The following is an 18,186-nucleotide window of genomic DNA, read 5'->3' on the forward strand; positions in this document are numbered from 1 at the left end:
TTCTTACTTTTAAATTTTATTTACCTTTTTCTGATAGCAATATTGTTTAACTTTACATGGATGGACATGTACATAATTATTATTCTATTTTGCTGCATATTTCTTCTTAGTTCATTACTATTAATGAGAGTTGATATGGTGCAATATTTCTTAAGATGAAAGTATCTTTCTTTTCCCCCTAGCTAACTAATGTTTATCAAAGCCTATATTCTGCTTGCCCTTTGAATTCATATCTTTTGAGTAAAAATCAGTTTCCACATTTCAGAGCCATGCCAGTGTGATGAAAGCTTTTGAAATCTGAAAAATAAGGTTGAAGGTTATTACAAAATACTACATTTTCCATCATATTTGCAAAATAAGCCATTAACTGCAAGACAAGTGCATTTGGTTAGTGGCATAGTTCATGATTTTCTTCATTAAGACGAAGAAACTTTCCTCAAATGAAAGCATTTAGATCAAAGAATATGGAATATGAGTATAGTAGATAAAATATTAGATTTCTTAATGTTTTCAAAGGGCAACCTAAAAAATAGACTGGAGTCCTCCAACAATAGCAGGTTACTATTCTGAGAATGCCTAGCAAAATTATGAGATGATAAAATCAATCAGTTTCCTAAATATTAAAAGGAACTTAAAGGCTTTGCCACCTATTAAAAACCCAGTAAGAATTAAATCTACTGTTTGACTTGGCCTGAAGCTAGGAGAAGCTCAGATAAATGCATGAGTAACTTTGTGAGGTGGTCAAAGGGTGAATATAATGGTTTTGATGTCATCCTGTGAAGCTTTTGCTTGTTGACCCATTACTGCTCAAAGGGCACAGCAATTTATAAAAGGATAATGTAAGGGAGAGGTCTAATAAAGTTTTTGAACCTTGTGAGGGATTGATTATATTGATAATTATATTAGTGATTAATTATAAAATAACCTAAGTAATTTGGGTCTTCTTTAAAATTATTTTCCAAGGCAAGAAAATAAGAAATGAAAATTTAAAAAAAATTTAAAAACATTTTAACTTAGGAATATTCTAAATAGCCTAATGTAATATTTTTAACTTTTCTTGGTCTATGTGTTGTCATGTGTTGGTGAAAGGAGGTCTTTTATCCTCAATATATGTGAACTAATATTCTATGTTGAGTGATAAATTCCAGGCTCCAGAAGTGATATATTGTCTAGATAGTATAAAGTTGTGTATAGAACGTATTTAAAAAACAAGCAAACAAGCAAGCAAATAGCCTCCCCTCATTCCTCTGTGTGTATTCTTTGTAGTCTAAAATGAATTTTGGATTTAACTAAGCCTTTCTATAGATTCAGAATTCCAATCAATATTTAAATATAAAGAATCTACATAATTAAAAACAAATTATTTATACGATATTGAAATTTTGAAAGAAGCTCAAACAAATAGTTACTTTAATTAAATTTTACTCAATTATTAAATCCCTCCATGCTTAAGAATTCACCCATTGCATTGTATTTTAGGCAGAAAACTCTGAGGTGTAAATATCAGGAAATGTCACTCAGAATCATGAACTATCCATTTTGGAGGAATTGAGTCTGACACAGAATTGCTGACTAACTCCCAATAACAACCCTCCTCTCTCTTGTTTGAATGGGGATGGGCAAACCATTGCTTCTTGGGGCACACTATTCCATTCATGGACATTTCCTTCTTCCCATTAGAATTTTTTAAAAAATTTACCTTGTTTTAAAATCTATGAGAACTTTCTAACCATTTGTCATAAACCTTCCTTGTATAGCTTTTGGGAAACTGCCTTAAGGGAACCAAGCTTAAGCCCCCTTTTCTATGCCAGGTCTTCAAATATTTAAAGACAGTTTTCATGTTTTCTGTCAATGTGCATGATATAAGGTTTCTAGTCCTGTCATAGTCCATCCATTCTATTTGTATACATTCCAGCTTGTTTATACCTCTCTTATTTACTGTGAATTTACTGTGAATTACTTATTAGTGACATGAATAAAATTTCCTATGACTAAATACAAACTTCATAAATATTTTAGAAAAAATAAAGAAGATGTATAGCAAGCATCCAAAGTCCAAAAACATAAATATTTAAAAATACTTAACCTGTGATTGTGGCATCCTTTCTGCCTAGTGACATTACTCCACATGAAATCACCCTTTTGAGACATACCAAGTTTTGTAGGGTGATTGTAGGCATTGCTTATCTTGCATGTTCACCATATATGTGCAGATATTTACCTGGGTCTAGCTATAGATTTTTGGGTGGGTAGGAAGTACCAAATGGTTTCTGATTAAGAATTTGAAATTAGAGGATGGCTACTGAATTTAAGACGTTGCATTTTTCCCCCAACTCCCTGATTTGAACTATTATTCTAAAAAGAACACATTTGCCCTTAAATTCTAAAGTGTTTCTCCTCCCTCTTTTTTTTTCTCCCTCTCTCTTCCTTTGATATTTAGAATTATTTGGAAATTGAGCTGCAAGTGTCTAGGTGAATTAAATTCCTTTGTAACAGATTGAAAATATTGGAGTTAGACAAAACATACAATTAACTAAATGTAGATGTTAAATTAAAGAAGAGCAAATCTTTCTTTGGGATGATACCTTTTGGTTTGCAATAATAATGTGGTATCTTTTGGCACACTGGTATCTTTCCTCTCATTATTGACAGACTTCTATCTCCTCTTCAGCCTGTGATCAGCTGTCTCTTGGGGTGGCTGCCATCTTTGGGCCTTCACACAGCTCTTCAGCAAATGCAGTGCAGTCCATCTGCAATGCTCTGGGGGTTCCCCATATACAGACCCGCTGGAAGCACCAGGTGTCAGACAACAAAGATTCCTTCTATGTCAGTCTCTACCCAGACTTCTCTTCACTCAGCCGTGCCATTTTGGACCTGGTCCAGTTTTTCAAGTGGAAAACCGTCACTGTTGTATATGATGACAGCACTGGTAAGAAAAATCAGTAGCATTTGGGGCTATGCTTTAAATATAGATATTTTTCTGGTGTCCATTCCAGCTTCTTACTGTAATCTTCTTTTTTTTTAAATGAAGTGATGGAAAGTTTTTTAGAATCAACCAACACTAATTTTATATATCCAAACAAAGAATAAGGAAATGATACGTTTTTTCTTTATGTTTATAAATTGTGCACTATTTTATGTGAAGGATCAGCTAGTTTGAACTATAATATTGGATGAAATATTTATTCAAAGAATTTTTCTGCTAGGTTAAGGAGAGTGACCGAGAACAATATTTATCAAGAAAGAACAAAATTTTGCCTTAACACTTTCTCTAGCTGTTTATGTGCAAAGATTAAATGTGAAAAGTAATAAACATTTTATTTGTATAGCATGCTAAAGTTTTAAAAGTTTTTTCTCAAATGTGGACAATATGATACCTGTTGAAATATTGAGAGTTTTGGGAGCTGCTTATGTATAAACACAGTTTGAGAGATTGGAAAATAGAATATACTAAATAGTATTTGTTTCACTGTCTTGCATATTCACTGCCTTGAGGTGGTCTGTGCTTTCTTGTTTTTAATGTATGTTATTATTTATATTTATTAAGGGTCATCTTAAAACTATCAAGGAAAAACAAATCTCATAGAAAAATATACGAAAGTAAATGGTAAAAATATAGTTATGTTTTCCTTGGCAGTTTTATTGGTAAAGGGTAGGCATTTTATTTTGGTTATTATATAGTGATAAGAAGATTTCACGTTAAGATGTTTAATGTTGATTAACAGTCTAAATACTGCTCTTCAAATTAGAATGTTAAAACATTTTATTTTATGACATTTCATTATTCCTTCTTATTCACATTGAGATTGAAGTTCATTTAAATTTGAATTCTTCTGAAGTACTCAAGGGGTACAGTTTGATTGAGCATACAGTATATGGAACTATGTGCAGAAATTAGTCCGTTTGCCCATAAAACTGACTCTCTGCAAACTGAGAGATAAGAATTTCTCCCAACAAAACAAAGAGTTACAAGGTTGGAAAAACAATAAAAATAATTTGAAAAATATCTTCATTGGTATTAAAAGAGTGAATTTAAATACAAATTGAGTGGTTTTGCTTCTCTGATTTAAAAAAAACACATAAAGTTTTTATAAATAATTTCAACTTAGAAATACATTAATAAATGTCCTTAAAAATAACAAGTACCTTTGATATGACTTTAGCTCAACTTACAGATATGAAGTTTATTGTATTGTTTTCATTTCCAGATCATTAATTTACCATATTAGTAAAGTCTTCTATGCCAGTTTTTGAATGTCATGTTCTATGTGAATGTTGTCCTTGGGCTTGTAAAATATGACTGCCCAGGGCATCCTCAGTTATAACTGATCCACTTATGATTATGATTGATCATAAATATAAGTATATAAATATGGACACATGTATTGTGAATCCATGAGTTATTTATTTCTCCATTCTATCCTGACATAATTAAGATGAATACTGTCAAGCAATGTATCTTCATATGTTTATACACTCAATATGTAAAAACACATAAATACACATTTGTGCATACATGTAAATATGTTGTTTATGTAATATTTTGCATTTATTTCTTATTATCTTAAAACTCATAAGAGGAGGGAAATTGACAATGTTCAAAATATTTATGCCTACATTACCTTTCTACACTACTCTGTGTGTGTATGTGATATTTTTATTTCATTTATGTTCATGAGTGATTAATAAAAAGATAATGTGATTTGTGATCAAAGTCTCATCATAATTTGATAAAGCTCCATATGTAATGACTTATTCCTGCTTTTAATTATTTTCTTAACTTTTATATCATTGAGGCAAATTTAAATAGAGAAATATATGTAGTAACTTGGTTAATTCAAATTATGTACTTTTATGCAGTCTTGGTGTCAGACTGAATTTGTTAAAATAGTTAGTTGCTCTCTAAAAGAAATGTTTCCACTCTCATCACTTTGAAGGGGACATAAATACCTGAAGATTCCATAGTTTCCTTGATTATTAAACATTCATGCCAACTGAGAGTGGTCACAGAGTTATTTGTAGATTAAGTATACCTTAAAAAATTCTGAGAAAAATAAAATGTTTAGTGTCCTATTTTTGCATTATATTTAATTTCAGCAAATATTGATTAAGTACCTGCTACCTACCAGGGGCAATTTTAGACGTGAGTATATGCCAGTGAAGGAAATAAAGTCCTGGCCCTTGTTTAGTTTCTAGTCCCTATTTAGGGATCTATGATTGTTCATGTTTTTTTAATATCATTTGTAATGAAGTAATAACATTTGTAGCTGGCCACATTGAGTTACTTTTAACTTAAATCACTTTTTTTTTAAGAGAAGGAGTTCTTACTTGAAAAAAAAATTCGTGAACCACTTTTGACAACTTGGGTGCTTTTGATATATTATGTGATTGAACTGACTCTAAGATAGGCAGATGAGTCTCTTTGTAATGTATTCATAAAAATGTAAAAGTAGATTTTTAACATGTTTTTGTACATACTTTAAAGTCTCCACATAGAATTTAAATGATAGAATACATTGGAGAGAATCTGTAAACTTCCCACAATTTAAATTATTAGCAGAGTTAGTCAAACTGAAAACTTTGGAATCTGAATAAATAAAATATAAATATAAATTAAGTAAGTTTATAGAAAGGTGTAATAAGCTGGGATATCTGTTTAGGAAATAATTTCCTTTCAGAACTTTATCCCTCACCTTCTGTTCATAAAATATTATTTGAAAGATCATTGAATATTGAGATAAATTGAACAAGATGACTATTTGCTGATTTAGGAGGAAATGGGATTTTAACTAAGACTGTGAACTAAAAATTGAGACATCTTGTCTTGTACACAAAAGAGGAAATATTATTGACTCCATTATGGACCTATGTCTCTGCTGTTTACTGCAGGACACACATGTGCCATTTTATTTACATGTTTCCTTTTTCCTTTTCCAGATTTATTGTGTATGTTATTCTTGCCATTTATATTCATTTCTCTTTTGTTGTGTTGTCCAGTTTGATACATGATAGTTATACTTTCATCCAGTCTTTTTTTCCACCCCCAAAACAGATGGGATGATAGATGAAATATAGTGCTGGTGTAGGAGAAATTCTTAGAATGATGTTAACAGGAGCTGTTTATTTTTTATGATAATTAGCATTTGTTGTTGTCATGGATGAATGCTTTTAAATACCCTGAAAGTCTGTTAGAGCTCTGAATGATGTCCAAAAATGATGGAAAAGAATTGGCTCCAGAAACAAAGCTGTGTTTCTGTCAGTCATTTTGAAACATATGATTCACTTTAAATATAAACTAAAAATAAATTGGATAGTTGTCAGCTTGTAAGTAATTCCAGGATAAGTCATGAATATTTGCTTTAAAATCCCTGTTTCATCTTTGTTTATAGATCAGCAGTCCATTAACACAGAACTCTGGACTGGTAAACAGAAGCTTGAGTTTTGCTACTAACTTTCTGGTACAACTCTGGAAAAGAGAAGAGGGGAATGGGGAGGACGACAATTTCATTAATGAACTATAATGGACTAGGCATTGTGCTGGTTGCTGTGACATGAACTGTTCATTAGTTTTCACAACAACTCACAACAGTTCCAATGGGAACAGGCAATGGCCCCACCATACTTGCCTCCTCCACTGACCAGCTCTTCTTCCTACCAACATCCCAAGATACAAACCTGAAGAGTTTCCTCTATGCCTTCCTTTTCTCTGCTCCACAATCAAGTTTAAAAGTTTTTAATTCAACACTTTTATAAACTCTCAAATCTGTCCTTCCATCCTTTCTACCACTTCTTCACTAAAGATGACCATCTGTACTATAATTCTGCATCCCTCTAATATAGATTTTGCACTGCAGTTTGATTAATTTAAAAAAATGCAATCCCTATCTATTCCTCTTTTAAAAACTTGTCATTGCTCTAAGAATAAAGTCAAATGTGTTCATGAACCATAGTAATTCATGCTCATATTTACCATCTGTCTTTGATCACAGGAAAGGCTCTTTGCCCGCTCCTCTCAAGTCTGAAATAGATCTCCTCTACCTTGTCCCATAGCACTGCGATATTCTCATCACCATCCCCCATGAGAGCTTTCTTTACTTGTATCCTCCACTGAATCAAACACATTGCTAGGCAGGGCAACCCCTAAGGCTGCTAACCCTTCTGTTACTGAAACCTAGAATAATGACTTAGGTACTCTCATGGAAGTACCTAATAAGTAGTTAAGGAATAAATGCATGAAGAAGCTGTTATTATAGCATTGTATAGCCGAGTAAACTTTGATAGGCTAAGTAATCTGCTCAAGGCAACTAAGGGTAGGAAGCTTTTAAATGCTTGCTATTTAATAAATGGATTCAACAATAATTTCCAGATATGTAGACGTGATTTATTCTATCCTTTCAAAATTTTTGTAAAGAAGCTCTGATGAATTGTGCCTAGATCCTATTTCAACTGCAATTAAACATATATTCACTTATTTATTTGAACGAATATTCATCAAGCATCTCCCATATAACCAGATACTACATTAGGCACAGGGGACATGATGGAACTTACATATAAATCTTTGACTCCTTCCATAGGCTCAGAGTAGACTGAGCAGGGAAAAGTGATTTGGGCGGATGTCATTATTATAGTGTTACAAGTGCAGAGAGAAGCAGGAAAACAGAGGCAGCTCAGTAGAGGAAGGCTATAAAGCTGGCTGGAAATAGCAGAGGAGAGTTTTGAAGAAGGTGTCATTATAATAAAGTTATCATGAAGCACAAGTAGAAATGCCTCAGTGGTAGAAGGGGCCAGAGGAAGCAGCATGTGTAAATGTGAGGATGCCTGAGGGAGCCTGTTTGTCAGGGAACCGCAAGCACTTCATTATGATCAGGCCCCAGGAACAGGGAAGATGCAGAATGATAAGCTAAAATATATAACACTAACATGGGAGATCACAGACCCTTTTACTAGCTACTCCTTTTCTGGCCTCCCCACTTTCCACAATCTACGGGATTACAGCTAGACCAGTCATGTTGTGTGGTATGGCATGCCTTTCCAAGCCACCAGTAAATGACTCAGGGAGGGGCATATATCCATTCAGTTGTTTTCCTGGGAATTCAGGCAGGGACATAGAGTGAGGGACATCTGTTAGGCTAGATTGCTGTGGTTGCTATGGTTTTTGACATCAGATAGAAATTCTGGCTCTGCTGTGTTGTTTTCAGCGATTTTACTGACCACTGAAAGCCTAAGTGGATGCATTTGTAAATTGAGACTAATATATGCTTCTCAGGATTTTGGTCATAAATTATGAGATATGTAGATAAAATGCCTCATAGAGCCTACATAATAAGCACCTCAAACTGACAACAATAAGGAATGTTATGTACATAAGTGCAATATAATCCTCTCTGTACTCTATGAAGAAGGAATGATTAGTAATTTTTTTGTAAGAGAAAATTGAGATTCAGAGAGTTTAGGCAATTTGCCCAAGATTACAAGTAATAAGAAGTAGGTCTGGATTTTGAAACTGGGCAGTCACTGCAGAGCATCCCATTCAATATTGCAATATAGTCGTAGTAGTAACCATGGTAGTAGTTTTTGTTTGGGCAGTCGTATTCATCATTATGGATGACACAGTCAGACAAGGTTTTGGTAAGTCTTTGGAGTGTGGAGAATGTGTTGGGGCTATTGAGGTATTGCGGAGAGTGAAGCAAGATCAAAAGCAGGAGAATTTCTGAATTTGTCAAGTTGAATAAAATATGACAGTTTCAATTAGGAAGGAGTTGATGGAATGATGTTAAGGTAGAGAGATCTAGGACAATTTAGGAGATACAGGTGATAGGATTTGGTAATTAAATAAGGGAGGGAATGATGGAGACAGAGATGATAAGAATTATCTCTGAGTTTCTGGTCTAGGCCACTAATTAAAGGGCCCTTTACTTAAACTGATAAGATACAGTGAAGGCTTTGGAGAGGAAGTGGTAGTTTGGTTCTAAAAGTTTGAGGCATCTATGAAATATTCTCTTGAAATCATCCAGTATGGAGTTGGAGGTATCCTACATCTTAAAATCTGCCACCTTTCCTATGAATCATAATACTTAACAATGTGAATATTCATTAATTTCTGTAATATGAACATAGAAAAAATTGCTGAGGCCTTTATTCTAAGCAAAAGCAGAACACTTTCTTTTATTAACTTTATTAACTCTGAAGAAGTATATTTACAGACTGTGGTCTAGGTACATCTGTGTGTGCTTTTGGAGTTAGTTTGATAAAATGGAAAACCAATTAATAGTGAAAATTCATTATATTGTACCTTGGGCCTATGTGTAAGTAAGATAAAATGAAAGAGGTCAATAGAATAAGTTTTTGTGAAAATATATATTCACAGAAGACATTTATTTTTGAATAATATAACCATTTCTGTATTGTAAACATAGGACCAAATGATTTTGATTTTATTTCAGGGAGTAATTTCGAACTAAGATGATTATATGTTGTACCTTCTAAGTATAAAGCTTCTAGTGCTGTGTTCGCTAATTCCAAGTGCAAATACAATTAGCAATTACGTGTTAAACCTAATTATTTGGTTATAGTTGATTACATAGTTTGGTGGATTAGTGTTTCCACAAGTTGGTTATGCCTGAATATAGTTTCTTTATTCCTATTTAAGCAAGCATAAAACTTGTTTGGAATATTATTTCCAGTTCTGATTATATGATAGTGAATATTTACAAAATATACTCATAGGGCTAATTCTTTCTTTAAATTTTAAAATTTTTAAAATATATGCCAACACTAAAGGACAAAAATAAAATTTCTAACTTGCCATATTCACAAAGTCCATATTTTTTGTGAACAGTGAAACAAAATGCATATCTAAAAAAAAATAAAAAGATCAGGTCTTGTACCAAATCTTAACAGTCAAGAATATTTGTCTGTTGAAAAAGAATACAAAATAATCATAAAGTGAGAATAATTCCCCTGGTGATGGTCAGATGCTGCCAGTTTTCCTAAATTTTAATCTGGACCATATTGGCAGGTGTGTCTTGGTAGGTGCTTTCTCCCTGTTTTTATTTTGTTCTTGTCTGTTTTCCCCCTTTAGGTAGCACAGGGAGATTGATAGCACTTACATTATCTCCCTTAAGCGCTTGACAATTTTGACTATTCCCCACTTCAGGGAAAAAGTTAACCTCTCCTGCTTTCGGTTTTTGTGGCATTATTCTCTCCTGCTTTCTTCTTTCTCTTCAGCCATTTTTTTCCCCATTCTCATACTCTCAAAACTCTCTTTTCTCTACCTGCTTGTTAAATACTGATGTTGCTCAAGATTTTATTCCCAACATTCTTGTTTTCTCATTTACTTACCTTATTCTCCCTGGAACCTTTCATAGAACCCATGGCTTTCTCCACTTTTATGGTATAGACTCACCAATCTGCATCTTCAGGTGTTTCTTAAAGCTCTACACTTGTAGATCCAAACACCCATTGATCAGCATTTGGATAGCTCACAGGCACATCTAAACCAACATGATAAAATCTGAATTTATTACCTTTGTTGAAAAAATTTTCTCTTTCTTCTGAATTTCCCTCTATTTAATTGTCCCAGCCAGGTACAAATGGTCACTCTAGATTCCTGTCTTTCTTTCACCCACCATTTCCAGTGGATTGCTAAATACTTTGGTTTTATCTCACATTTTTCCATCTCACTTCTCTCCTCCATCCTCACTGCCTGTCTTCATCAATATCTTTATTATTTACTGCCTAGACCATGTCCTGCCTGCAAAACTGTTTAAGCTCATCTCTCTGATACAGACAATATGGTCTTTTCTGAAATGAATTCTGATGCCATTTCCTAAGCTTAAAATTGATTAGTGTCTCCTCAGTACTTAGAAGATGAAGTTCTAGTTCCTCAGCATGACCTATAAAACCTCCCTCATTTGGCACAAATACAGTTTTCTGATTTACTTTTTGTGTGTTCCTTCTCTTAACTCTTTCACTACATATTTCCATGAATAATTTTAGTTCTCCCTTTCCAGTGATGTCCTGCTGTCTCAAGTCTCTTTTGCTGTGCATAGACTTTCTCTTTGCCTGGAATGCTCTTCAAGGTGATCTATCCATCACCTTAAAAATATACCTTAAAATATTCTTTTTCTGTGAAGTAACCTTCCCTAACTCCTAATCCCGTGGGTTGATAGCTTTATTCTTTCTATGTATATTGCAAGAGTTAGTTTACTTGATAAGATTGTTATAGGAGGTTTTATTTCCATTCCATAAAGAATTTCCTAACCAATTTTGTTGTGAATCTTATTTTCAACATACATAATCCATTTAGCAGGGGGGGAGGGGGGATGTTTTCTTAGAATGGGAGTTAGATAAATGTTATCATTCATTCATTTACAAATTGCTTCATTTGTGTCTTGGTTTATTCCTTTAGTAGTCAACAGTTATTGAGGAGCTGCTGTGTATTGACATTATCTTTGTTATTGGAGTTACAAGGTTGAAAAATATAAATGAAAATTCTTGGTCTCACAGATTTTACATTCTAAAGTAGTTGATAAACAGTAACAATATAAATGTGTATCTTATATAGTATCAAATGTGACAAGAAATAAGGTGGGGGGGGAGGCCATAGAGAGGACAAGAAAAGGAGTACTGTAATATTAAACTGGGTTGTCAGAGGAGATCTTACCAAGAAGGTGACATTTGAGCTGAGATTTGAATAAGATGAGGAAATATCTCATGAGGAGTTCTGAAGGAAGAGTGTTGCAGGAAAAGAGCAAGAAGGAAAAAGATAATCAGGAGCAAATCTTGTTAGATTCATAGACCACTGAAAAAATAGGTTGTTGTTTGTTTTTCATAGTATGATTAGAGACTTAAGAACAGAGAAGCAATGTGATCAGTCTTCCATTATAAAAGGAATACTTGTCCCCTAAGGAAGGTTGTTCCAAGCCTTCTGGAGTGTGGATCCCTGTGTTGAGAGAGCAGAAATTGAAAAGGTGAGAGGCAACTAGATCGTCAATGAAAATGACAAAGACCTAGCAGCAGAAAATAGACATGAAAAGGAACAAAGGAAGGGAGAAAAGAAAGCATATTGCCTAGTTTTGATGAAGAGTTTTGGGAAACTCCAAAAACTGAGGGAGATTTTTGAGACATGTCATTTGTTTTATATGTATATGTAAGTTTTTATATGTATACATGTTTATATAGGATTATATGGATATATGTTTCATTATTGTTTTGGCAACATTTATGTCATTTCTTTAGAGATAACTCAGTGTAGAGACTGTGCAACATAGAGGCTCATTTTTATATTATTTGCATATTAATGATTGTGATCTAAAATACCAATTCCCCCAAAATCTATGACAATATTAATTTTTAGATATAATAAGAATTCTGGTAAAGAAGAGAATAAATAAGCCTATTATATATCAATTTCAGCAGGGTGGAATAAATAATTTATTGAATGCTTGATCATAAATAAATTACTTTTGTATCAGAAACTTTTTTAAGAACTCCACATCCTGTCTATGTATATATCTAGATAGATTTGGTGTTCATTATTCATGAGGTTGACATAACTGCCCTTCTAACTGCTTTTGTTTCCTGGGATTTAACATTGTATAAAAGTTTATCTTGATTAAAATATAAAGTTTATATGGGGACAAAATTATCTAAGAATCAAAATTTTTGAGAAGATGGCAAGAAAGTTTTAAAACCCAACAGGATAATTTGTCCATCATTTCAGAATTCTTTCAAATCAGAGATGGCAGTGTCTACTGGATGGTATTCCAGTGACAAAAAGGAATTCAAAAAATTATTATTATTATTTTTGTGTAAATGCATACTGTATTAGTCAGCCAAAGGGGTGCTGGTGCAAAATACCAGAAATTGGTTTTTATAAAGGGTATTTACTTGGGGTAGGAGCTTACAGATACCAGGCCATAAAGCATAAGTAACTTCCCTCACCAAAGTCTATTTTCATGTGTTGAAGCAAGATGGCTGCTGACGTCTGTGAGGGTTCAGGCTTCCTGGGTTCCCCTGGGCTCAGCTTCTTTGTTTTCTCCACAGGGTCAGCTGTAGATTTTGAGGCTCTCTAGACTTTGCATCTCCCAAGAAGGTCAGTTATAGACCATGAGGCAAACGGCTCTGTCTCTTTCCCCAGGGCTCCAGCTTAAGAGTTCAGCATCAAACTCCAACATCAAAACTCCAACATTAAGAACCCCCAACTTTGTCCTATGCCATGCCTTTTATCTATGAGTCCCCACCCACCATGGGACAGAGACTCAGTGTCCTAATGATGTGGCCCAATCAAAGCCCTAATCATAACTCAGTCACACCAAGGTACAGACCAGATTACAAACATAATCCAATATCTATTTTTGGAAATTATAACCATATCAAACTGCTACACATACTAAACCCCTCTTGTTATAAACAGAATCCTGACTTGTAAAAGTCAATGACAATGCAAAACCTAACCTGTATTTCTGCCTGTTCCCATATCACAACCAAAGAAGATATTTTACTATCTGTAGATATTTGCACTTTCATATAGCCAATTAATCTTTCTGATAAAACAAAATTAATTATATACAAATATTAAAAATTAAAATCCAAAGCACTGGCTCTTAAATTTTAATGGGTCTCAGAGAAAAAGATCACTGTACTATGATTAAAACTAGAGATTCCTGGACCAACTTCTATTATTCAGTAACTCTGGAGTTGTACCCAGGGTCAAGTATGTGGAACAGAAAACATAGCTAATTGTGGTAGGCATTACTACTGTGGATTTTTAAGTCAATGATATGTGAACAAAAGTAATGTTTCTCACTTTCCAGTGGAAGTATTTAATTGTCTGGTGCTTAGTTTTCCAGTTCATTCATGCCCTGCCATAGCAATTGTGCCATAAGATTGAAGCATTCTAAAACATGGGTCCAATATATCAAAGACAGCTGCCCTGGAGAATTGCTGGGATCCACAGCAGACCTTGCTTTTATGAGAAATACAATATCACTCTATTAAGTCACTGTAATTTTGGGGGTGATTTTTACTGCAGCATAATCTATTTTAGACAGTCTCAAACTTAAGTTTAGAGTAAAATAATCAGAAAGGCTTGTTAAAATACAGATTGCCGGGCCTTACTCCCAGCTTCTGATTTAGTAGGTGTGGGATGTGTCTTGAGAATTTTTGTTTGTAGTAAATTCCCAGATGAAAATGATACTGCTTGTCTAGAGACTGTGCTTCCAGAATCATTGATCTATACCTTCTTGAAAAATATACAATGTATCATATTTTGAAAAGTAATTGTTATAAAGTCAAACTTTGCAATACAATAAATAAAGTCATCTTGCATATAAAAACAAATTTAAACTTTCAAAGCAAACTAAAAAAGGTTTTATAGTGATTTAACATTGATAAAATTATCTATTACTTCTTAAAATAGCCTTCAATGGTCTGAATTTCCACTTTGAATAATGTCAATTCTGCTAAAATTCCTGTCCTTAGAATATTTTAAACAGTTTCGAATTGACTTTAATTTGGCAGAAGAAAATTTCCCTGCAAATACAGTAAAAATCTCCAAACATAAAGTAAGATTTAGAATGATCTTACATTGGTATATTATATTAAAATATCTATTACAGAAAATTTAGTGATAGTTATTTTTTATTTAATTTTAAAGAATTTTACAATAGATACTAATTGCATGGGCAGTGATTATGATTTGTCAATTAACCACTTTTTAAAATCTATTCTATTTTCCCAATGAACTTTTTATCAAATTGAAATAATTGTGATGACATTAAGGAAAGAAAATTAAGTCAGTCTTTGAAATCTTAACTCTAGCTTGTTAATTACCATATTAATTACACAAAGAGAAAATGATAAGCTATAATTTCCTTTCCTAAAATATGGCTGAAGGTCAGAAAGCTATTTTACTAGCATATTGAGAAACCACAGCAACTGATGCAAATTCTTCTTTAAATACCACCAGATGTCTTCAGAACCTCAGCCAAGACATTAGGTTAATCTTTTAAACATAATGATTAAAAATCATTTTTAACAACTCTTAAAGAAAACGGTACCTACCATTTACTAATAAACAACATGGCAAAAATATTTGTATTTGGTTTTTAAAAGAAATCAAATCTAAAAGATTTTCAAAAATGGCCAAGATCAATCTTTGGGATTGAATCAGGTACCCCACTGAAAACATTTTCAAGTCTTAATCCACATTCCCAAGGGTGTGAACCCATTGGTAAATGGTGCCTCTGAATGTGTCAAGCTGAGTCAGGGTATGGATGACAACCCATTTGTGAATGGGATCTTCAAAGATCCTATTTAGATGAGCCCAAATTGAATCAAAGTAGGATATAATCCACATGACTGGTGTCCTTACAAGCAAAGAAAATTTAGACAAGGTTAGTCAGAAAGCAGAAGTCAACAGAGATCTTTAAACCAAGCCGTTGGGTAGTGTTTGTCATAGCAACCTTGTCAAATTAAGACACCTGCAGAGGCTATTGAAAAATTAGAGATACACAGAATGGTTCATGCTGCCTTTTCAAAAGAATTAATCTTTTTTTTTTCTTTTTTTGGTGGAGTAAATCTAAATTATGCAGGGCAAATTTTATGCACACAGTGGCCTATTGTGTTATTGTTACATACTTGTGTATATATGTTCCTCAATATTCTTTAATTTATTGTTGTAACAGCTTCTCTATCGAGATTAAGGAAGGTTTTATAATGCCTATAAGGCTGCATTATTTGTTAATCTGTTCAGCATTGATGTAAAGATAGATATAAACATTTGTGTGAGGTTTGGTTGTAGTCATCTTAAAACATATATAGTGACACCAAATTATTGTACTTGGATTTTGTGAATCCTTTCAAATTTGAGTTCACGTGTACTTTGTAAATGACACAGCATTGGCTTTTTGATATTTTAGTCTATTTAATAGCCAGTCAACTAATACAGACCCTTTATGGACCTGAGGTCCCAAAGCAATATATGTACTGCTTCAGCAAGTTTCCACCATTCTTTAATTTGGTCCACTCTTCATCATTTCTCAATGGAAGGTGAAATGGATCATCTCCTATTAATTCCTATAAAAATATATAATTTCCAGACATGTTTGAAAGCAATTATTATATTGAAAATTATCTTTCTTTTCATAAACTTATTTCTTAATGTTGATTCTTCACCACTCATTGTGTTGGTCAAAGAAGAACCAAAAATGACTAAGAGGGAAGCAGACATGGCCCAATGGATAGGGAGGTCAGTGGTTCAAACCTTGGGCCTCCTTGACCTCTGTGGAGCTGCCCATGTGCAGTGCTGATGCGCACAAGGAGTGCTATGCCACACAGAGTTGTCCCCCGCATAGGGGAGCCCTACGTACAAGAAGTGTGCCCTATAAGGAGAACCACCCAGTGTGAAAGAAAGTGCAGCCTGCCCAAGAATGGTGCTGCACGCATGGAGAGCTGACACAACAAGATGATGCAACAAAAAGAAACACAGATTCCTGGTGCCGCTGATAAGAATAGAAGCGGTCACAGAAGAGCACAGCGAATGGACACAGAGAGCAGACAACTGGGGGGGAACGGGAAGGGGAGAGAAATAAATAATAAATAAATAAATCTTAAAAAAATGAATAAGATGTTTCCCATTCTCTAAGTACTTAAAAACTAGTGTTGCAAATAAACTATGAGACAGTATGCTAAATGTTAAAAGAGAGACACATAAAAAGCCTTATGGCAGAACAGGAGGTAAGAGCAAGAAGCTCCAGCAGGTTAGAGAGTAAATAGAGATGACATTTAAACTGGGTCTCTGGGGTTAAGTGTAGTTGGCATAGGAAATGCAAAGATACAGAGCTGTGAAACAGTATGGTAAATTTGTAGCATGGTGAGATACTTGCTGTGGTTGAAATGTCAGCTAAAGATGCCTGAGAGTAAAAACAGGTGGGTCAGAACTGGTCCTTAAGGGTCTTCCATACTCTAAAATAAGATCATATAACCATTTAAGAACTAAGGAAGGTTAGTCAAAAGCAACCCTGTGGAGGGTGTTGACCCTGGAACTTGAGATGACCGAATAGCATTGGACAGGTTGGAGTCATTAATAGGTTTCAGTGGCACCCTAGGGAAAATCCTGGTTGGGCTTCATAATGTTCTTTACCAGGAATCAATGAAGTTCATAGAAAAGTTGAACATACTTTTTTTAAAATAAATAAAATAAACAGAATTTATTTTATATAGCATAAAATTTATGCTATAAATTTTTAAAATATATAGCATATTTTAGAATATTAAAATTGTTAATGAAGTTTTGTAGTTATTACTGTGTCCACCAAATATGCCTGACTCTGCTTCCAGGCTTAGAGCAGAGTACTTTCTTCCTCTCTTTGAGATTTGGCAAGGCCATGTGATTTGCTTTAGCCAATGAAATGCAAGCAAGGGTGCTGACTTTTCCCTTGGAGGGTGATTTAAAAGCCAGTGAGCATCTCGTCACACTTCTTCCCTGTGCCATGTTGTTAATGAAAGCAGCTACCCAGAGGGAGGTCTTGCAGGACAACAGTGCTCATAGCCCCCTGACGTCATCCATGTGCGATGAGTAATGGGAGAGCTGGCATGATTTTAAGCCACTGAGATTTGAGGGACCTTTTTTTATCACAACATAATTTAGCTTATCCTGACTTATACAATAAGTATGATGGACTTGTGGTAAGAAAGCCTGATAGTAAAATGAAGAAAAATATTAAGGTCAACAGTAATCTTACATAAAAAAGAGGTAAGAACCATTAACTTTTTTGTTATTTATCTTAAATTATATTTGTTTTGTATGGAAGTTTACTTCACCCTGTCAGTAATTAACCTAACTGTGGACAGACGTTCACTCTGATGAGGATATATGTCTTGTTCTTTTTCTTAGGAGATTAGCTTTACTGTCAGTAGCTGTTGTGTTATTATCTAGCTTGTAATGATAAGACTGTAGGTTATTTTGAATACAAGTATCCTTTCAGCTCTCCAATTGTTCTTTAACAGTAGAGTCAAATAATAATTCAGCTTTGTTTGTTTTTAAAGCCTTATTACATCTGGATGATATTTATAAATAAATTATATTGTGTGAAGAAACCTGTGAACTTGTCTAGGGCTATGGATACTATTTTCCATTCTTGCCATTTCTCATAGCATTGCATTAAAAAAATAGTCAGT

At 33.8% G+C, this 18,186-nt stretch overlaps 1 protein-coding gene across 6 annotated transcripts in view; it reads left to right on the forward strand.

Annotated features, from left to right (window-relative positions):
- The window catches only part of GRIK2 (glutamate ionotropic receptor kainate type subunit 2), a 764,129-nt gene that overhangs the window by 266,716 nt on the left and 479,227 nt on the right, over positions 1–18,186 (forward strand). For all 6 annotated transcript variants that reach the window (XM_071218609.1, XM_058307194.2, XM_058307193.2 and 3 more), the window contains one exon: positions 2,672–2,929. In XM_071218609.1, coding sequence (XP_071074710.1) covers positions 2,672–2,929 — 258 coding nt within the window. The remainder of the gene's footprint in view (positions 1–2,671; positions 2,930–18,186) is intronic.

The sequence above is a fragment of the Dasypus novemcinctus genome, chromosome 11 (assembly GCF_030445035.2).
Source record: "Dasypus novemcinctus isolate mDasNov1 chromosome 11, mDasNov1.1.hap2, whole genome shotgun sequence".
Classification (NCBI taxonomy): domain Eukaryota; kingdom Metazoa; phylum Chordata; class Mammalia; order Cingulata; family Dasypodidae; genus Dasypus; species Dasypus novemcinctus.